The 22,998-nt window shown below is 38.5% G+C and overlaps 1 protein-coding gene across 4 annotated transcripts in view; it reads right to left on the bottom strand.

Annotated features, from left to right (window-relative positions):
- Positions 1 to 19,112, bottom strand: part of KSR2 (kinase suppressor of ras 2) — a 559,738-nt gene extending 540,626 nt beyond the window's left edge. For 2 of the 4 annotated variants that reach the window (XM_031948680.1, XM_031948679.1), the window contains exon 1: positions 18,517 to 19,112. In XM_031948680.1, coding sequence (XP_031804540.1) covers positions 18,517 to 18,690 — 174 coding nt within the window. In that variant the 5' untranslated portion in view covers positions 18,691 to 19,112. The remainder of the gene's footprint in view (positions 1 to 18,516) is intronic. The other 2 variants (XM_031948681.1, XM_031948682.1) reach the window with 1 other exon arrangement.
- Positions 19,113 to 22,998: the final 3,886 nt, after the last annotated feature.

The following is a 22,998-nucleotide window of genomic DNA, read 5'->3' on the forward strand; positions in this document are numbered from 1 at the left end:
TCTAAATTAATATACAGATTTAATATTATAATAAGATTCCCAAGAGACATTTTAGGAGCAAGACAAAATTTTTAAAAATTGTTTGGTGGAACAAAATGTCTAGAAGCTCGGTGGAAATGATTAGAAGTAGGCTAAAGAGAGACTAACACTGCCAGACTTCAAATTATACAATGAAGCATAATCATCCAAACTACTTGGTACTGGTTAAAAATAGACAAGGAAATCATGAAAGAGACAAGGTAAGGAAGAAACACAATTTAACTTAATATCCCAATGTTTAATCATCTTAAGGATGCAAATTATTTAAGGAGAAAACTTCCTTTTTTAAAAGAGTTGCTGGGAAAACTAGAGAGTAATTTGGTATAAGTTAGATTTAGACCAATACCTCATACCATATGCCACAATAAACTTAAATTAGATATGTGACCTGAATATTAAAAATTATATCATAAAAAAGAAACCAGATCAGATACCTTTCACACCTATGACTAAGGAAAAGAGGTTTATCACAAAAGATAGAATAGTTTCCATTACGTGAAACTAAAAAGTTTATACACAAACAAAATCAAAACAACTAGGATGAGGAGGGAAGTTGCCAAATGGGATAGGGAAAGGGGCAACTTTACACAATATCTATAGTAAGGGCCTAGTATACAAATATATAGCGAACTAACAGAAATATATGAGACAAATAGTGATTCCCAATGAAGTGGTCAGATGATATTAATAAACAGTTCTCAAAAGAATTTTTGTTGTTTTTCAGTCATTTTAATCATGTCTGAGTTCATTTGGGGTTTTCTTGGCAAAGATAATGAAGTAGTTTGCCATTTCCTTGTCCGGTTCTTTTTACAGTTGAGGAAACTGAGGCAAACAGGATGAAGTGACTTGTAGAGAGTCACATATCTAGTAAGTGTCTGAGGCTAGATTTGAACTCAGAAAGATGACAAGAATTCCTGACTCCAGACCTGCATTCTATCCACTGTGCCACCTAGTTTCTCCCTCAAAAAAAATTACAAATTATTAAGAACCACGTGAAAGAACATTTCCTATCACTACTTACAAGAGAAATGAACATAAAAGCAATTCTGAGATGTCACTTAACACCCAGCAAACTGACAAAGATGGCAAAAAATTAGAAGTCATTGTTGGAGGGGCTACCAAAAAATATACCCGATAATAGTGTTGGTGGAGGTGCAACTGATCCAATCATTATATTAGGCTTTTTTTTTTAATTTCCATACCTTGTGACCCTGAAATCTCACAGATAAGTATATATCCCAAGGAAAACAAAGATAGGCAGTTCCCATTACACCAAAATATTCACAGCAAAAAAATATATAATAGTAAAAAATTAGACAAAAAAAAAAACTGAAACAGTTGACAAGTTTTTCTGAATGGCTTTTTCCTTTCTTCTTTTTTATCCTTTGTTACAAGGGATCATACTATGTGAAGGGAGGAGGAATGATATAGTTGGAAATGAAGATAATATAAAAACAAAGGATGGTAAAACCTACTTTTTTTTTTCATTTAAAACTCTGAATTCGTCATTCCAAAGTTTCCACATATGGTCCCCAATTTTCAGGAAGCCATTCAATTATACAAAAACACCCATCATGTTTCTCCTAAGGTTTCTCTTTTCTAAGCCTAACATCTAAATTCCTTAAACAGATTCCTTATGGGGCATAAATTTAAGGTTCTTCACCTCAGTAGTGGTCCCCATCAGCGTTCCTTGAAGCTTGTTCAATATTCCTAAAATGTATCACCCAGAAATTAATATAATACTCCATATTTCATCTGACTAGAGTAGAACAAAGCAAGACGATCACCTTTTTTCCTAGAAGTTATTCATTCTTTAATAAAAATCCAAGACCACTTTAGTTTAATTGGCTCCCTTAGATCACTGCTGACTCATTATGGGCTTGTAATATGCTAAAACCCAAAGACTTTTGTCAGATGTATCAATTCCTAGATATTCTTTCCCCATATTATGCTTGGGGAGTTGATTTTTTGACATCAAGTCTAGACTTTACCTTTATCCACAGTAAATTTAATCTTATTAGATTTGGTCAAATGCCATAGGCCATTAAACTTCTTTTGGATCCAGTCTATCTTGCACAGTTAGCTGATCCTCCAAGTTTGAAGTCACCTGAAATGTGCATGACATCTATCCCTCATCTGAGTATCTGATTAATTACTGAAGATGCAGACTCCTAGGATACTGGAAACTCCTGCCATGTAGACACTGAACCATTAACTCTTCCAATCCGGCCATCCAACTAGTTCTGAATCCAAAAAATTGCACTGTCATCTGCTCCACACCTTTCCCACAAGAATAAGACATTTCATGAAAATCTTAATTAAAATCTAGGTAGACTATATCTATAACTATACCTAAACCTTGTCTTCTGGTTTAGTAATCCTGTTTTTAAAAAAAGGTAATGAGATTAGTCTGGCATGACTCATCCTTAGTGAAGTCATGTTGGTTCACTGTTATTGCCTTTCTCTAGATGTTTTCCAATCATCTCTTTAATGATCTGTTCTAATATTTTCCAAGGCATCAAAGTCAAGTTTCCTGTCCTATGATTTATAGAGTCTGTTTTCTTCACATTTTTCCAAAAATAGGGGCAATTTGTACTTTCCCTAATCTTGTGGAACATCTCCCAATTTCTATAATCTTTCAAATATCAGCTATCATCTCTGTCAGTTCTTTCCTATTAGAAAATGCAGTTCATTTGGACAAGGTAACTTAAATTCATCATGACAATCTCGTCTTGTTTATTTTGGGAACCCAACTCCCTCAGTCATTTGTATTCTATCATTCCCAGTATAAAAAATCATTCACAGTAGAGTGAGGAAAAAGAAGTAAAATAAAAATTAAGCATCTCTGCCTTTTCTCTGTGCTCATCATTTCATCAAACTTTGACATTCCTTGTTCTTACAGTATCACTTCTAAAAATCCTTTTCATTGTACTTGGCTTTCCTTGCTAACTTCAACTCATTAGGAAACATTAGCACTCCTTGAATTATTGGTACATAGTCTTATAGTCATCCTCTCTTATCTGACCTTGCCTCTATTTTTATACATTTCTTTTGAAAATGTATGTGCTTCTAGTTTAACATCATACAAATCTCATTTTTTCTCCTTGTTTGACTTGTTTTATTTTGAATCTTCAGAATTCCATTCTTGAGCACCTTCTATTTCTATGACAAAGTCTAAGATGATGGTGTCACTTTCCCTCAAGATTCCCATCATTTTGATTCCAACAAATATCTTCTCCCAATTAGTTAGAATCAGATCCATAGGAGAATTTGTCATTGTGGATCCCTCTCTTTTTTCAAAGTTAAGTCAAGAAGTTATTGAGTGCTTTGTTTTTGCCAGAGAGAGATGCAGTATGACTGAATCCAACATGATATCACAGTTTTTTGTCAGGTCAGTGATCTGTTTTTCAAATTATTCAACTATTTCCACTACAGTGGAAATTTTTTTTAATTTTTTAAAGAAAATGAAAGGCTTTTTCTAAGAAGGTGGGATTTATTTAGTTTGAATGAAAGAATGTCTCTTCCATTAAACTTCAACTGAATGTTCCCCACTATGTTGCTTTCCTCTGACTCTTACATTTCTTCAAATGGCTATACCTTCTTCTGTACAAAACTACATCTTCCACTTTTATCTATGCTTTGTCATCTTTTGAATAAAGTCTACCCATCCAGAGTCATGAAACTCATGGCTATCATGGCCATCCTATCAAGTCTCAAAGGCACTGATGAGATTCCTATTTCTTTATGGCAGTAGGACTTCTAGTTTTTCTTGCTCATTGCTTAAACTTGGGGTATTTGTGTACATAGGTCAGGGCTTTACTATTAGCTTCCTATAAACTTCAAAAATACAGAATCCCACATGCTAACTTTCCATTATTATAGCTACTCTCCTTGATATGTGTGTGTAATTTGAGCTATTATTACTATTTATTATTAATATTACAGTAGCTATATGACATAGCAGATGGAACTCTGGGTTTGGAATAAAGAGGGGCTGAGTTCAAATCTAGACTCAAACACTTGTTTGCTGTGTGATACCAAAGAAGTCACTTTACCTCTCAATCTCAGTTTCCTCATATGCAAGACAGACACAATAGTACCACTTACTTTTTGATGTGACTGTCAAGATAAAAATGAGGTGCTATTTGTAATATATTTTGCAAATCTTAAAATACTATATAAAGGCAAGATTAGTAGTAGTGGTGGTGGTGGTGATAGGAGCAATTACAGAAATTGTTTTTTATCCTTTGTTCTCTATATCAAGGAGGTGATGCCATGACATGCAAATGAATTTGGATAGTATTAAAAGTAGTGGTGGTAGTAATAATAATAGAAGAATAACAAGACGAAGAAGCACAAGAAAAAGAACAAGAGGAGGAGGAGGAATGAAAGGAAGAAGAAAGAGTTTTAAGTTGTTGAAAGAAAAGAAAAGAAAGAAAAAGGAAGGAAGGAAGTGAAGGAAGAGAAGGAAGGAAGAAGGAAGGAAGGAAGGAGAGGAAGGAAGGAAGGAAAGAAGAAGGAAGGAAGGAAGGAAGGAAGGAAGGAAGGAAGGAAGGAAGGAAGGAAGGAAGGAAAGGAGGGAGGGAAGGAGGGAGGAAGGAAGAAAGGAAGGAAGGAAGGGAAAAAGAAGATGAGGGGGGAAGAGGAGGAGGAGGGAGACAAGGAGGAGGGAGAAGAGGAGGACAAGAGGATGAGGAGGATGAAAAGGAGGAGGAGGAGGAGAAAGGGAGGAGAAAGAGGAGGAAGAGGTACTAGTAATTATATCAATAGTACAAGTAGTAGTAGTAGTAGTAGTAGTAGTAGTAGTAGTAGTAGTAGTGATGTGGTCATTGATAGTCATGGTAATAGTGGTGGTATAGCAGTAGTGGTAAAGGTTGATCTTTAGGACTCACATTTAGTGTCCAGAAGTCCTCAGGACATTATTATTTCTTTCTAAAAACTTGTTCTTTCTTCAGCCAAGAGTTATCTGAAGCCATTGAATGTTGTGAATCATTTTTGAGCTATCAGATAATTTAGTCCAAACTCCATTCAGAGAAGAGAAGACTAAGGACCAGAAAAATTAAAGCATTGATTTGTCCAAAGTCATACAGGTAGTAAGAAGAGCCAAGTTTCAAAGCTAGATCCTCCAAATCTCAGTCTCATCTCTTTTTCCACTATCCCATATTGCTTACAGTGACTTTCCTAAGACACCATAACCAGTAAGTATTAGGCCCAGAATTCAAACCAGGTCTCCAGGGTCCCCAAAACAAATATTCTGTTTCTCCATGCTGAAAACCCAGAGGATTCTTTCCAACCTAATTATAAATAACTAATAATCCCAGCATCACAGAACTAGAAAGCATCAAGCCCCTTCATTTTACAAAGGATGAAATTGTAGACTAGAGAGATTGACCTACCTAAGAGCTGGGGTTTTAAGCTCAGGCTTTCTAACTCAGAATTCAGTGCTCTACTTTGCCACACAAATATTTAATATAAGTCCAATGACTTGATGTTTCTTAGAGCTTATTTAGAACAATCCTGCTCATTTTACCAAATAGGAAAACCAGAGAAATGAAGTGATTTGCTGAAAGTTACAATAGCAAAACTAGAGTCCAACTCAGTGGTTTATTTCACTCTACTATCTGTCCCCAACTTGAGTTTACAATAAACCCAACTAAGAGATGGTAGAAGATACATTCAACCACATTTTATACCCCTGGTTTCCTTTTACCCATGTAAAGATCCCTGCTCATTGGGCACTTAGTAAAAATATCAACAAACTGCCAAAGCACATAATGCAGCAGAACCACAAAGGCTTTCTTTTTCCTTTGGTCTTTTATGGGGATATTAGCTTTTCTTTTGAAAAGCCAACACCATGGACAGTGCCTTCCAAAATCATTCATTCAGCTTCTTTATACTAAGGGTACAGGCAGGTGATTCAACCACATTGTCTATGGATACTTGGGAGACCTGACATAGGAAAGCCTCCTGTCCTCCACTCCATCTCTTGGTCTGTGTGTCTCTCTCTCTCTCTCTCTCTCTCTCTCTCTCTCTCTCTCTCTCTCTCTCTCTCTTTCTCTCTCTCTATCTCTCTCCACTCCACTAGAAAAACTTGAGCCATCTTTCTTTGGAATGCTTCCATCTGTTTTTAATCTGTAAGATAAGCATTCTTCTCCCTCTAGAAAAGAGGTCTATGAACTTGGTGGGGATTTTTTTTAATATTTTGACAGCTGTTTTTCAATAGAATTGTTTCCTTTGCAAGCCTATGAATTTTATTTTATGAATTTAAAAACATTCATCCATAGTGTTCACAAGACTACCAAGGGTGTCCATGATTTAAAAAAATTAGGAATTTCTGTCTAGAATCTCTGTATATCTGTCCTCCCATTCCCCAAATTCTTGAAATAGTCTTTTTTAGTTCCCAAAACATTTATTTTCCAAAACCATTTATTTTTCTTTCATGATATGTCATCTATGATCATTGCTAAGGACAGCATTTTAGTAATGTAGAGGCCCATATTAGGATGTGAATTAGATGAGGCAGTACACAGAATATTGGACTGAGTCAGGAAGACCTTAGTTCAAATCCTGCTTCAGGCACTTTCCAGCTATTGAACTCTGGCCAAACTACTTCATGTCTCTCAGCCTCAGTTTCCTCAACTGTAAAACAATAATCACACCTACCACCCAGGGTTGTTGTGAGGATCTAATCTCTCTGCCTGAGTTTGCTCATCTGTAAAATGGGGATAATAATAGCACATGTCTCCCAGGACTATCGCAAACAGAAAATGAGATAAAATTTGTAAAATTCTTTATGCTATATAAATGTTAGCTATCACTATTATTATTACCAACAAGTACCAATCAATCAACAAGCATTCATATATACAAGATGCTGTTCAATGGCCATTGACCATCTCATAATTATTTTGATTATTTTGTTTTGTTTTGGTCTTGATTTCCTCATACTTTCTCTTCATTTTTATTTTTCAACCCATAGTAGCTTCGAGGAATAGTCAGGCTATACATATGTTCCTGCTTTAACAGCTGAATGGCTAGGTGGTTTGGGGCAAAGCAATCATTCTGAACCTTTGTTCCTTCAATTGTAAAATACAGAATGACTGCTCATTGGCCACTACCTGCTTGAGAGATACTGAAAGGACCCAACACACCTCAGGCCCTCTCAGAACAAAGCTGCCATCAGAACACACATACACACACACACACACAAAAAAAAAAAAACCAACAACAACACAAAAATGTATGGAGGCAGAGAGAAAAGAATCCTGGGCCTGGACTCAGAAGTTCAGAGTTCAAATCCTGCCTGGGTCATAGATTATTTGAGTGACTGTGGGCAAGGTTCTTCCTCTTATCCTTCCTTCCTTACTTATTAAGTATCCTTAACTACAAAACAGAAAAAATAATAATAATTGCACTGTCTATTTCTCATGAATATCATAAGCAAAGTGCTTTATAGGCCTTAAAGTGCCATAGTTTTGTCTTTCTCACATTTTATTTCACTCACTCCTAGCTATAGAAAAAAAACAGTTCACCTACGGCAAGAACAATTGGGAGTGAGGTGGAACTGGGAGGAGGAAAGCCATCCAGAGGGGCATCTAGGGAGAAGAAGTGAATCTTAAAAGAAGGAGCCTTAGCTGGTTAGTGCGATAGATAGAGCATATGGCTTGGAGTCAGAAAGATGAATTCAAATCTAGTTTCAAATATTTATTATCTGTATGACTATGGGCAAGGCACTTGACCTTTCCCTGCTTCAGTTTCCTCAACACTAAAATGGGATAATAAATGCACCTATCTCCTAAGGTTATTGTAAGCATCAAAAGAGATCATACTTGTAAAATGTTCAGTATAGGACCTGGCATATTGTAGGAAGAGGGAGGAGGAGGAGGTTAAGAGAGTCCTTGGCAGACAGTCACTGTGGGGAAGAAGTGCACCTACCCATGTCAGTATCCTGAGACAAAGTCCCATTCGCTCTTCCCTAGTTATAGTTTGTCATCTTTCCTTTTTTTTCCTTTTTCTTCTCTCTTTCTTCTTTTCCAATTTCTATATGCCTCCTCAAGTTGCTTCCCTTGCCCCAGAACTAGACTAGAAGGTAAAGATTGGTTTGGATCAATCTACCAACCAATAATTATTTATTAAATGCCTACTAGGAGCCAGGGACAGTGTTAAGTTCTGGGGATACAAAATGGGGCAAAAGACAATCCCTCCCCTCCAGGAGCTTACAATCTAATGGGGGAGACAATATGCAAACAAACAAATGCAAAGCAAGAATAAATCAGAAGTAATTAACAAGAGGAAGGCATTGAAATTAAGAGGAGTTACTGCAAATCTTCCTGTAGAAAGCGGGATTTTAGATAGGACTTTAAGGAAGCCAGAGAGGTCAGTGGACATGCAAAGGAGGCATGGGAGACAGCCAGAGGGAAAGCCAGAGTCCAGAAATGAAGTGTCTTGTTTGTGGAGCAGCCTAGATTTAAATAGCATTCTGGTTATTTAGGTACCAATCTGGTAACCACTTAGGTTACCAAAGAAGGTAAAAAACAGGGCTGGGGCTAGCAAGATCTGGCACCAAGAAAGCGAGTGGTAGCTCTGGCAGTCACAAATAATTAGGGGAGAATTAGCCCAGTTTTCTCTCCTTTGGATCAGGGAGAGCAGCTCTCTGGCAGAGTTTACTCTACAATATAGATAATGAAGGGAAAACCTCCATGGCCCATAACCCCCCACTTTCACACTGACCAAAACAAAGGATCCCAGTAACTCCAAAAAACATGGAAAGAGGAAGCAGTCAAGTCACAAAGTAAGAGTAGACGGCATTTCTATGCATGTAACATTTTGCAGAGCACTTCACAGACACTATCTCATACAATCACCATTTGAAATAGCGACTGTGATCCCTCTTTTCAGAAAATATTAGGGATTTATTCATGATCACAAGGCTTGCAAAATGTCAATAATGAGATCTGAACCCAAGTTCCCCCTAACTCACTCTTTGTAGTATACCAGATTGCCTTTGGGAAAGCAGCTGAAAGATCACTGGGGTCAACTGGAGTCAAGAGACTTAGATTCACATCTTGGTTCTGATGCTCATAAGATGTAGAAACAAAGAAAAACCTATTGTCCTTCCCAAGCCTCAGTTTCCTCCTTTATGAAATGGAAATAATGATACATATACAGTCCATCTAAAGGGGCTCTGTAAGACTTCAAAGTGCCATTGAAATGATGATCTTTATATAAATTACCTCAAGAAACTGGGGGCAAAAGGGAATTTGACTACCTTCTCTATGCTCTCTGGGAGTTTTCAGCTCCCAGGTCCCCGGCCCACTATCCCTTCCTTACAGAAAGGAAAGAAGCAAATATGTATTAAGTATTTCTTATACACCAAGAGGGGCAGCTAGATGCCACAGCAAATAAAGCACGGGGCTCGGAATAAGGAAGACCCATCTTCCTAAATTCAAATCTAGCTGTGACACTTACTGTTTGATCCTGGGCAAGTCACTCAACCCAATTAACATCATCTGGAAAATGATCTGGAAAAGGAAATGGCAGACCATTCTAGTATCCTTGCCAAGAAAACCCAAAATGGGCTAACGAAGAGTCGGACATGACTGAAATGAATCACCAACAAAAAAAAAAAAAAAAATGAAAGCGCCATACTAAGTGATTTGCAAATATTCTCTCTTTTGAGCCTCACCACAACTTTGAGAGATAAGTGCAATTATTATCCCATTTTCCAGTTAAGGAAACTGAGGTAGGCAGAGTTAAAGCGACTTCCCCAGCTCACACAGCAAGAGAGTTTCTAAGGTCAAATTTAAACTTATGAAGATGTCTTCCTGATTCTAAGCACAGTGCTCTAATCACTTCCCCACCTAGCCGTCCCTATTTAGCATATAGTAAGCACTTAATAAATATTTGTACCTGAAACTGAATTTGAACTCAAGTCTCCCTGAATCATCAGCCAGTGTTCTATCTACTCTACTCCCTAGCTGCCTCTACAGCTGCAGACTCTAAACTAAGGTACAACAGAACTATTAGCCCTTATCTATCACAATAATAAATAACTGGCATTTATATAGCACTTTACAATTTGTAAGGAGCTTTGTAGACATTATCACATTAGCAGACCCCTGAAGGGCACTTCAGAGTTGACAAAGAGCTTGCCAGATATTACCACATTTGATGTTTTCCACAACCCTAACAGACAGGTAGTCAGAGGTAGAATTTATCTCCTTTTACAGATAGAGAAAATGAAGCCCAGGGAGATGACATGATTTGACCAAGATCATATAGTTCAGGTTGGACCAGGATCTCCTATGCTAAGGAGTGGACTCCAAATTTAAGATCCCAGAATTCCTCCCTTTGTCTTCCTATCTTAGGATAATGCCTTGTCCGATTGAATTTAAAATAGATAAAATATTTATTAAGCATTTATATGCGTAATTATATTATGCAATTATATGCTAAATAAAAAGTTCACCTGTCAGAGCTGACAGATGGTGGAGTCCAGGTTATTAGATATGAATGCAAAAGGAAATAATCATGGGATCCTGGATTTAGAACTAAAAGAGACTTCTGGGGTCATGGGGTCCAAATCCTTCCTTTTACAAAGAAGGAAACTGAGGCCCAGGGAAATAATGTAACTTGCCTAAGATTCTTCTTTGAGATTATCTAATCAAATCTTATCACTTTAAAAAGGGGAAACTGAGGCCCAGGAGAAAGAAAAAAAGTTGGCCAAGATCTTCCAGGCTATAAGGGGCTGAATCAGGATTTAATCCCATGTCCTCTGACACCAGCTTAACACTCCAAATTCACCCCTCTTCCCCCTGATGCTATCAAGAGACTGACCTGATGAAAGATAAAGTGTATAGACAGATGAGTATGTATGATTTTATAAATGTAATTTATAAATAATATATGATTATAATATAATGTAATAATATAATAAATAATATAAATAAGTTTGTAAATAAAATTTTAAGAGGTAAAAAGCAATGAGAGGGATGGAAAAAGAAGATACTTATAAAAAGGCACCTGAATAGAGTCTTGTAGAAGTGATTCCCTTGCTCCAAAACATTAGCAAGAGCTGAGAAAACATAGAACCATTAAACGATGGGTCACACAGTGATCCAATAAGTCTGAAGACATCACTTCTCTCTCTGCTCTACCATCTTTACTAGCTCCCATTAGCCTCGTTGAGGATGCAGGAACTCACCAGAACTCAGCCCACCATTATGGATCTTCCGTCACCTCCCTTCATATATTCGGCATTGCAGACAGACCAGCTTTTCTATTATTCCCCAAACTAGAAACTCCATATCATCTCATTATCTTTACATCTAGACTTCTTCCTCCTGAAATGTTTAATCTTCTCTTATGACTCCAAATAGGTGCCTCTCTCTACAGAAAGCCTTTCCTGGTGCATCAAAACTTAGTACTCTCTCCCTTCACATGCATTGTCATCCCCATTAAAATGTGAGCTCCAGAAAGCAAGAACTATCTTACTCTTTTATTGATTTCATCAGTTCTTAGCACAGCACATTGCATACAATAAGCACTTAATAAATGTTTCATTCATTCATTTTCTCCTCAAATTATTTTGTAGATGTACCTTCTCTGCTTCATATGTTCCGTTCAGCCCCAGCCCTACTACCAACTAAAGAACTTCTTTTTGTTATCACATCTCCAGCGCCTGACCTGGTAAATGAATGAATGAAACACTTATTAAGTGCTTCTTGCATACAAATCACATGGAAGGGGGATTTTTTAAGATTGTAACGAACCTCACTAAAAAAAACTGTCTGGCAACTACTAGATTACAGTAGATCCTTCCTGTATACTCATTTCTTGGAAAGAATATACAGAGAATTGGAGGAAAGTGCTCCTGGAATCCCTATATGATTAAGATCAACTCTGTCTTTGGACTCTATCAGCTCATGACTATAAGACCTGATTCAGAATGATACTTGCCATTTTTCACAGGAAAAAAAATGAAATTAATAATTTTTTTTAATTGGGATTTTCTCCCAAATATAGTAAACATAGTACTAATCACTTGATTGCAGTACAAGATGATATTGTTATATGGCTTCACCAGAAAATACATTAAGCAGCTTCTTCATTTAATAAAAGAACTTTCTTCAATATATCAAAATGTCATTTAGAAAATAAGTATAAATTTTTTATAACATCCACCACTGTATTTACACCACATATGTTACTACCATTTCTCTCTCTCATTTCTCAACCCTCTGCAGTTTGACTCCCAACTTCATCACTCAACTGAAATTGCTCCTCCAAAGTCATCTGTGCTCTCTTTTGGGGGGGAAGGGAGAGGAATTGGAGTTAAATGACTTGCCCAGGTTCACACAGCTAGAAAGTGCCAAGTATCTAAGATTAGATTTGAATTCAGATCCTCCTGACTCCAGGGCAGGTGTTACATCTCTCTCTTCATTGCCAGCTTGTAATTATTTCACAGTTTTTATTTCTCTTAATTTTTGTGCTGTCCATGACACTGTTAACCACCCTCATCTCCTAGATGCAGTCTCTTTGGCTTTTCATGGAATGATTCTCACCCGGTTCTCCTCCTACCTGTCTTTCTCACCTGGTTCTCTTCTTAGCTGTCTGGCTACTCCTTCCCTGTTTTCTTTGTTGATTCATCAATCCTACACGTGATTGTCCCCCAAAGTTCTTTCCTTGGCCCTCTTCTTTCATGATATACTTTTTAACTGACTTCATCAGTCACTCATCAGCACCCCTAAATTCAATTATAACTTCTGGTCAGGTGGTTCACATATTTATATACTCAGCTCCATTCTCTTTCTTTAGTTCTAGTTTTCCATATCACCAGTTACCTATTAGATAGTTCCAACTGGACACCCTCAAGATATTTTAAGTTCAATACGCCTAAGAAAATTCATTACCTTTTCCCCAAAACCTACCACTAAACTTTCCTATTTTTATTTTTTAAAAGACATATCATTCTTCTGGTCTCCCAGATAATTGAGAAAAGAAATTAGTAATTTTTTAAATTGAGATTTTCTTTCAAATATAGTAAACATAGTACTAATAATCACTTGATGCACAATGCATGATGATATCAAATTATATGACTTCACCAAAAAATACATTATTGATATTGGTGTTATCTTTGACTCTTTTCAATGTCTAATTTTTCTACATAGCCAATAAATCATCTATCTTGCTATTTCTATATCCATAGAATATCTGTCTCTTTCTCTTTCTTCACACAGGTATCACTTTTATACAAACCACCATCACCTCTCACCTACCTATGATAAAATACCACTATATCCTCCTAATTGGTCTCCTTCCACCAAGTCTCTCCCTACTACAATCCATGTCACTCCCTTACTCAATAAACTGAGATGGCTCCCTGTTGCCTCTACAATTAAAGAAAACTTTCTCTGTTTGAATTTCAAAATCCTTCATAGCCTGGCTTCATTCTATCTTTCCAGTGTTATTATACATTATTTTCCTTCTCACATTCTATGGTCCAACCAAGCCGGTCTGCAGTACTCCATTTCCCATCACTATGCCTGTGTATTAGTTAACCCCCATGCCTAAAATGTCCTTCCTCCTCTCTTTTAATTCATAGAAGCCATCATTTCAGCTAAAATATCACCTTCAACATGAAATTTTTACTGATCTCTGTAACTATTTGAACCCTCCTTAATCACCTTGTATTTACTTTGTATTTCATTTGTATATTCTTCTACATGTACATAATTATCTCCTCTACTAAAATATTATTTCCTTAAGAATTGGGATTCCTTTGTTATTGCTGTTGTTTTTCTATCTCTAGCACAGTGCTTAGCATATAGAAGGTGATTAAAAAATGCTTGATTGATTAAATCTGGAAATCAAATACCTTAGCCTTCTTCAAGCAACACATATCAGGCATTAAGTTTTCAAGGAGAAAACTATGGTTATGTATGTTAAGAGACATGCTGGCATCCTGAAATCAAAAATCACCGGAAAGGACACATTTCAAGTAATTAAGACCTTCACAAAACCAATACACTTTGAGGACAATAAAACAAACAACAATGGATTTAGAAAGTATCCAAACAAAAATGTGTCATATAGTAACCAATCACCCATGGGGAAGCTATAAAAACTAGCAAATGCTCTTGGATAACATAATAAGCAAGTTGAAAATTTACAAAAGCAAACAAACATCTACAACAAACAGTACTTCCCAGAGTATAGTAAAAGCTGGTGATACTTTATGCCACTGAATTTATCAAATGTGATCAATATGTTTACCTCCCACAGAACCTACAAAATGGTTAAGAGAGAGTGAAACCAAAAGGCTTTCCATGGGAGATATCTACTTTAAATGCTCAAGCAACAACGCATGGACAAAGAAAGAAACAAAAGTAGATTTGCAAAGGGAGTTAGGAAGTGCAGTGTTCAGAACTCTGAACCAAGAAGACCCAAGTTTAAATCCTGCCCCAGATGCATGGTAAATCACTTAATCTCTTTCTAACTCAATTTTTTCTTTCATAAAATAAGGATAATAGCAGCCTCTCCATTTCAGGATTGTGAGGATTAAATGATACAATATTTATAAAGTGCTTTATAGACCTTAAAATTCTGTGGGGGGGGGTGGTATTAGCTGTTATTTATTTGTAGAAAATAAAGACTATATAAGATGTTATCAGTTTGCACATATTTAACCTACATTAGATTGCTTGCTGTCTTGGGGTAAAGAAGGGAAGGAGAAAAATTTGGAACACAAAGTCTTTTTAAAAAAAAAGGAATATTGAAAACTATCTTTACATGTATCTGGAAAAATAAAATACTATTCAAAATAAAAAAGAATTATATCAACTCCCATCAGTGCTAAGAGAAATTACAGAAAAGTCATCCTCAAGAAGTTAGTATATGTTGATCAATCCAGAGTTTGTAAGAAAATGATAGAAATCTGCAATATATAATTGCAGGTCACAAAATTTTATTATCTACTGAATTCCTGAAGTGGCCAGAATTATACCCCAAAGACTTGTTATAAACAGATAAACAATCCTAAAGTTATCAACACAGACCACAAAATATACTTTGGAGATTCAGCAAATAAATTATATTGGAAATCAGGGATCATCATAGACAAAACAATTGCCTACATTCCCTATGACATAACAGGAAGCCATAAAAGTTTAAGAACAATGTTTTTAAAATATATCCCCATATGAAATACTCAAAACCAACAAGCTACATGAATTGCAAAGCTTTCAATACTTGGAGATCTAGTGGAAGAATTCAAAACACGTGGAAAGAAGATGAAGTACAAGTTCTTCCCCTCACTCTCTCTGACACTGAAGTTGTATTAACCAGGCTTTGAGTGATCCTGTAAAAACATGAGCTCCCAAACCTTCCATACAATTACAAAAAACAACATTCTATCCTCAAGCACAGTGGTCTACCCAACACCGAACATTAAGACTAACAATATTAGGAAAGTAGTTTGTCCCACAATAATTTCTATCTGAATTAAGAACAACAATGATAATGATGAAATAAAAGCTCATTAAAGACTTGACCTGTCTCAATTTTATATTTCTATTCCCACTATCTAACAAAGTACCTGGAACGTAGTAGGTGCTTAATAAATGCTCCTTGAATGATTAGTTGAATATAGGGATGGATATATATTTGGTTTTGTATCCTCATCACCTAGCACAGAGTAAGGACTTAACAAATGCTTGCTGATTGATTAAATAACCTCCAAAATAGAAATCTCAGCAGATATCAATACAATGCCAAGCGATGTCATGGTTAATTTCCCCCAGAGGTCCTGAGGATTCTGATAGAAGTGATGAGAAAGTTGCAAAATGCAAACTATGGGAGACTCTGCAGTGTTTGTTACCTGTCTTTCATTTAGGATCTTTGAATCATATTGATCACTCAACAACATTTAATAAATGTCTATTTAAAGTCAGAGAGTGCTAGGTAGGAGAGATACAGACAAAAATGGAATAATCCCTGCCCTCAAAAAGCTTAGATTCTGTCATCGGGGAAGACAATCAGAAAGAGCTTGAGGTCTTTCAAGCTGCCTACCACCCTCTATGTGTAGGCAGGACCAAGGTCAAATCTTATAGCTCCTGGCGTGAAGGAAAGGACAAGATTGGATCTCTTAACATCCCTCTACAGAATGTGGATTTTTATGTTGTTCAAAATCACTTCCTTCCATCATTTTTTGCAGGAGAAGGGGCAGATAAGGAGTGTAGACAGGGCTGTAATTTTATCCACGTAGAGAAGTTTCATGTGAAAACTTTCTACTGAAAGAAATGGATAACTAAGCTTTAAGCTCTCATCTGAGAATCCTGCCTATAGCATTGAAAGGTTAGGTGATTTGCCCGGAGTCACAAAGTGTATGTCAGAAGCAGAACTCAAACTCACCATAGCTCAATTATATTCCATTCTACTACTACTAAAAACAATAATAGCTATTTATGGCATTCATATAGCACTTTAAGGTTTCCAAAGTACTTCAGATATATCAGTAACCCTAATAAGAGCAGCTTATATTCATATAGGGGATAGGGATATGGACCAGTGAGTTCATTAGTATGAAGAATTCCCAGAAGAGAAAATCTCTCTACGAGTGCAAATCAGTTCCTTCTCTGCAACTTATCACTGGAGAGAGTTTCATGGAAAACTGAGAGATACAATGACTTTTCTAAGACCACAGTCCTTGTGTGTGAGTAGCAAGATTTGAACTCAAACCTTAGGCTCCAAAGCCAGCTCTCTATTTGTTATTCCACAGCTTCTCAGAGCATCCTCAAAGAACACGTTAAGGTTTGCAAAGTGCTTTACAAGCATTATCTCCCTGGAGCTTCAAAGCAACCCTGTGAGGTAAGGATTATTATAACCTCAATTTAACAGATGAGAACATAGCTGAAGAGATTTATTTGGGGTCACCCAAGCATTAAGCATTGGAGGTTGGATTCAAACTCCGAACTCTTCTGAGTCCCAGCCCACCATCTTTCCATGATGTCCCACTCCCTCATCTGAACTGCCTTGATTGACTTGGTTCATCAATGAAGGCCTCTTTTTCAGACAACAGGAGCAAAACAAGAATCATCCTACAGAGACAGACAGTTGATTCCACCACCATCATCTCCAAAACTCCCAAAATGTTTTTTTAAACTAGTAAGTCTTGACACGAGGTGAACACCTCACCCCTCCACAGCCAAGTCTGAGCTTCTGGACATATCCCAGCCTGGACAGGAGGTTGGACATGAAGCTTGGGTCAGTAGCCAAGCTAAGGCTGCTTGAATCACTGGGGAGTTCAGGCCTCAGAAAGTAGGAATTTCCAAACACCAAGGCCAGAGATGGAGGACAGAGTCTCAGCACCAGGGATGCCAAATGCATGTTTTTGCCTTCCTACCACATCAGCCGGAGGGAATGAGGGGAGGGAGCATTTGAAGCCCCTAGCCTTTACTTCCAGCTACCCTTCTGCAAAACACCAATCGATATCTTCCCAAGTTGGACTAAGTCACATATATGAATGCTGACGGGAGGCTGGGAGAGTGGAGAATGGGGGTGTGGGGGAGGTCCATTCTGCAGCATCTTCAACTGCATCCTGAACTAAGCCCAAGGATGGTAGAGATATTTTTATCTCCTTCTGAATCTCCCCACCCCAAAGGCCTTCTGAAACTGCTTCCCTAACCCTCTCTTGTACTTAGGTATACTCTTGCCTAAGACTATTTCCTTAAGTAATGGCACCTTCCCCTTCTTTATCATTCCCCAAACCTCTTGGAGAGAGGGTTGCAATATACTTATAGAGACGATCCCCCTCCTCTCAGACACACACAGTTCTGAACCCCAAGGGGAGATCCCCACACACCACCTCTATTTAGTGGTATGGTTAGGTTTCTATTTTCCTTTTCCACATTTTTAAGCATGAAATAAAACCATTTGACCAGAAATATATGATCAATGAGGAGAAAATTCATACCTCCCTCCTGCCACAGAATAGAAAGAAAGCAGAGGATGGTGGAAGGTGGGGGAAGGTGGTTAAGAGAAGAGGAGAAAAGAGTGGGGGGAGGAAGCTCTATTTTTATAGATGGCCACATTTTGCTATCCAAAAAAACACCTTCCGACCACCTGCAGAATGCGCAGGCTCACATAGACTCACTGCAGCTCCTTAATTTATTACACTGCACACAAGCCCCCATTGTATATAAACAAATCCACAGCTAGAAAGAGAGAGGACTCCCTAGGAGGAGGGGGGCGCACAATGACCAAGCCGAGCTGAGAAATCAACACAAGCAAGGTGTAGAGAAGAGCCACTTTATAAGGTGATAAATCACAGAACCAGAAACCATCCACAAACGTTTCACTCCTCCAGTTCCCTGAGACCTTGCCCCCCCAACCCCCACCCCAAGCCGGTTTATTGGGAATTCAGAGAATAGGGAGAGGGGAGGATTTTTTTTTTTTTTTTTGCATAGGCAAGCCTACCTCCAGGGTCCTGATTTCCTTCTGGGTCAGGTCGTTGGAGGTGGCACATTTCGTTCGGAGCCCCTCTAGGTTCGAGATGCTGATGTCGATCATATTTTGGACCAGCTCACACTGCTGCAGGGCTTTCTGCAAACTCAGATGCTCTTCGCTTTTCGTCATGTTTTCCTCATCCATCGCTTGCCCTGCAAAACCCCCTCCCGTCTCTCCCCTCACTCCTCCTCCTCCCAGGGCCAAAAAGAAAAAGAGAGAGAGAGAAAAAGAAAGGGGTGGTGGTATGCTTGCACACACACACACACACACACACACACACACACCTCCGCCCCTCCGGCCACTTCTCAACCAGTCAACCTGAAGAAAAAAGCTCACATCTCACACAGGGTGGGGGGTGGGGGAGGATTTTTTTTTTTAAAGAAAGCGAGAATTTATTGTTTTATTGGGCATCCAGTCAGCTCCATCACAGGGTCTCTCCTCTCGGTAGCTGGCTCCAGAGGAGATGCTTAATGTAGCTCAGGAGCCAGCCAGGTAGTGGGTGATGCTGTGCACTTAGGAGGGAGAAGGAGGAGGAGGAGGAGGAGGAGGAGGAGGAGGAGGAGGAGGGGGTGGGAGGGGAGGATGGAAGGGAAGGATAGAGGAGGAGGAGGGGAAGAAGGAGGAGGAGGAGGAGGATATAGGAGGAGGAAGAGGAGGAGGAGGAGGAAGATAGAGGACGGAGGAGGAGGATGGAGAAGATTGAAGGAGGAGGAGGAGGAGGAGGCTAATCGAGGCTCACTCTTTACCCCCCGGCTCCATGCAGGAGAGCCCAAGCTGGAGTAGCCTTGGTTGGCTGGAGGTCAGAGAACGAGCTGCCCGTCCTCCCAGCAGTGGCCTGGACGGGATGGCATGGTCCGCGGGGCCGGGGCGCCGGCTCAAGATGCTGTCTGCCTCGCTCCCGCCGCCGCCGCTGCCGCTCGCTGTGCCCTGGCTCGGGCGCCGGCTGCTGCATCCCCTTCTCCCTCGCACCACACCGACATCTTGCCTGTCAATCAAAGGGCGGGCGGGCGAGAGATACAGCGGGAGGGAGGGAAAGAGGGAGGGAGGGAGGGAAGGAGAGATGGATGGAGAGCGGGGGCGCGCGCGCGTGCCTGGAGCCAGCCCCTGCAGGGGCGCGCTAGTATGCATGCATGCGCCTGCAGGGCCAGCGTGTGCTACAAACCCGGAGTTGGGGGTGGGGTCAGGGGAGAGGGGAGTGCAAAGGAGGAAAGGCGGGGGTCCTGCAGAAATTACTACAGTGCATGTGCGTGCGTGTCTGTGCGCGAGCTTCGCTGTGGGGGGAGGGGGGATTGATGGTGGGAGGGGGCGGGCCGAGCGTCAGTACTGAGCACTAGAAAAGGGGATGGGGGGTTGGGGGGGGAGAAAGCTACTATTTGCACGAATCTCGCGAGACGAGGCAGGACTGTTCAGCAGGTGCATGCTACTGGCCGGGAGCAGGTGTCTGTTTGCCTGAACTTGGAAGTTCAGGGTGCTCGTTCTAGGGATGTGCCAGAGGAAAACCGAGATCCAGCCTGGCTTCTAGCTTATATCTCTTATATCATCATCATCATCATCATCCTCATCATCATCTTAATTATTCATATTCATTGTTATTATTATAGTTTCTATGCAAAACGGTTGCATTCCCTTCGAGAAGTATTGTAAGAATAGCAGCAGGGAAGGGACGTATTCCTCATATGTTGTCAGATTGCTCTTTGATAGGCTGCTGAGAATTTGGAGTGTCCCTCACTTTTCCTCTGGGTTTGGGTTTAGTTTTGTCTTTCCACTGGTTGGAAGGCTGAATTATACATTAATAATATCTTGCATTTCCTTAGTTCTTCAGTCCTTAGACACACATACACTGTTCTTAGGGTCTGGGATACATAGGGGATCATTTCTTTCAGGAGAAGGTAACCAGCCTCTTATGGGAACATTGGGCTTAGAGAAATCTGTATTCACTTGCAGACTCTACCCCTTGTAACCTTAAGTCATCTAATCATGCTGGAGTTCAGTTTCCACATCCAGAAAATTAGGAGATTGTACTAAATAATATCTAAGAGCTCCATCTGTAAATCTAGGCTGCTAAGGGATATTTTGCTTTGCATCTTGTCCTAGCCCTCCTGCTGGACTGTAAATCCCTTGAGTTAAATACCTTGTATTATCTGAATTTAAAGGTCTGTACATAATAGCTCAAATGTTTATTGAATTAACTAAATTCACCAATGAATTATCCACACATTGAAGTTTCCCTTGTAAATTTTCAAGAATGCTATAGATTGACTGCAGATCCTCCTCCAGGATCCTGATACAGAAGATGACTGATTTCCTTCTGGTACAATTATTTTTTCCTCAGGCTCTTTAAGTAGTGAAGAGAGGGCCTCAAAACTGATTGTATTGAGGTGGAATCTACCAATGCAAGTGAGCACCTTCTCTGCAATTTAAAAGTTGTAGAGAGTTTTCCAGGGGCATTGAGATGTTAAAGGACTCACATTGGAGATGAAACTTGAACCCAGGTTCTCTTAAGTAAGGCCAGCTCTCTATTCAACTGCACCACTAGTAATAACAACTCACATCTCTTTTCCATGGCATTTAATAGCATGTAAATAAAAGTTTTAACATTCATTTTTTGAAAATTTTGAGTTCCAAATTTTCTTCCTCTCTTTCTCTCCTCCTCCTCCCTAACATGGTAAAAATTTGATATAGGTCATATATATGTGATCATATAAAACATATTTCCATATTAATCATGTTGTAAAGAAATAACAAAAGAAAAAAAACATGAAAAAATAGAGAATATAAAAAAGCAGTGTGCTTCATTCTGCATCCAGACTCCATCCAGTCTTTCTCCAAAGGCAGATAGTATTTTCCATCATGAGTCCTTTGCTATTATTTTGAATCATTGTATTTCTGAGAAGTACAAAGTAATTCATAGTTGATCTTTGCCCAACATTGCTATTACTGTGTGTAGTGGTCTCCTCTTTCTGTTTAGTTCACTTTGTATCAATTCATGTAAATCCTTCCAGGTTTTTCTGAAATTCATCTGCTCATCATTTCTTATAGCATAATTGTATTCCATTGCATTCATATACCACAATTTGTTTAGCCATTCCCTGGTTGATGGGCATCCCCTCAATTTCCAGTTCTTTGCTACACAAAAAGTGCAGCTTAACATTTCTAAAGCTTTTTGGAATTATGTGTATTATTATGCCCATTTTTCGTAGTAGGTAATACATAGGATTTAAATCCAGAGCTCCTACTGTATTCCTCTGTCTCCTCCATATCACTAAATACTTGATTACAGACATAGAATGGAAGTTACCTTAGAGATCAAAACTTCTTATTTTAAATCAACTAGCATTTATTAAATAGCTACTCTTTATTTGGCACTGTGCTAAGTATCAGAGAAATATAAATAAAGAACAAAAAAAAATTCAGTCTCTCCTCTTAAGGAGCTAATGGTATAATGGAAACAGCATGAAACAATTATGTACAAAAGATAAATTGGATAAATTAAAGATAGTTTCAGAGAGAAGATACTAAGATTAAGGAGAAATGGGAAAACCTTATACATCAAAACTTCTCACCCTATAAACTGAATGGGAGAGGTCATAAAAAATTTGGTAACAGTAAAAAGTATCAAATATTCCACAAGACTTAATTTTTATGTAAAAACAAACAAGCACATTCATCTCATTGATATGCAGATTTGTTTTTGTCTTTAATAAATAATAAAATTACATGTATTCCAAAGAATTGTTTTAAAATAAATTTCCTTAGGATTTGTTATCAGTAAATGTTTAATCTGTGTGCCTATTTAATATACCTATATACCCAGGATCAAGTAAAAATTTCTTGAGCAAAAAAGGAACATGAGTGGAAAATGTTTAAGAAGCCCTGTTATAGATGGTAGAATTTTAGCAAAACCTTGAGACTTGAAGGTTATGGAAGCTAGGAGATTGCTCTGAGAAAATAAAGAGGTGACAACCAGGAAAAATACACAGATTCAGGAGAAGGAATGTTGTTTTATGGGAATAGCAAAGAATGTCAGTGGGTCACAAAGTACATAGTTGAGAGTAAGATATAAGAAGACTGGAAGAGTTGTACAGGGCAGGTTATTAAAAACGTGAATTTGAATTTGATCCTGAACATAACAGGAAGCCACTGGAACTCAGCATTATCAGACTTTGACTTTAGGAACCTCATCTTGACATCTTGAACCCACAATGGATTACAGAGGCAAATAGACCCATCGGTAGCTATTATAATTGACCTGTAGTGAGATGTTTTAAAAGGAACTGAGCTCCACAAAGGTAAAGTGGACTCTCTCAGGTAACCCAGAAAGTGTCAGGGCTGGAAATTAAACCCAGGGCCTTCCACTCCAGATCATTTTATTAATTTAATTTCTTTAGAAAGGTCCCCTTTAAAGAAGTAACATAGATTAGAGCAAGATGATCATTCACCTGCTTTTATTTC

Source organism: Sarcophilus harrisii, chromosome 1 (genome assembly GCF_902635505.1).
Source record: "Sarcophilus harrisii chromosome 1, mSarHar1.11, whole genome shotgun sequence".
In the NCBI taxonomy this organism is placed as follows: Eukaryota; Metazoa; Chordata; class Mammalia; order Dasyuromorphia; family Dasyuridae; genus Sarcophilus; species Sarcophilus harrisii.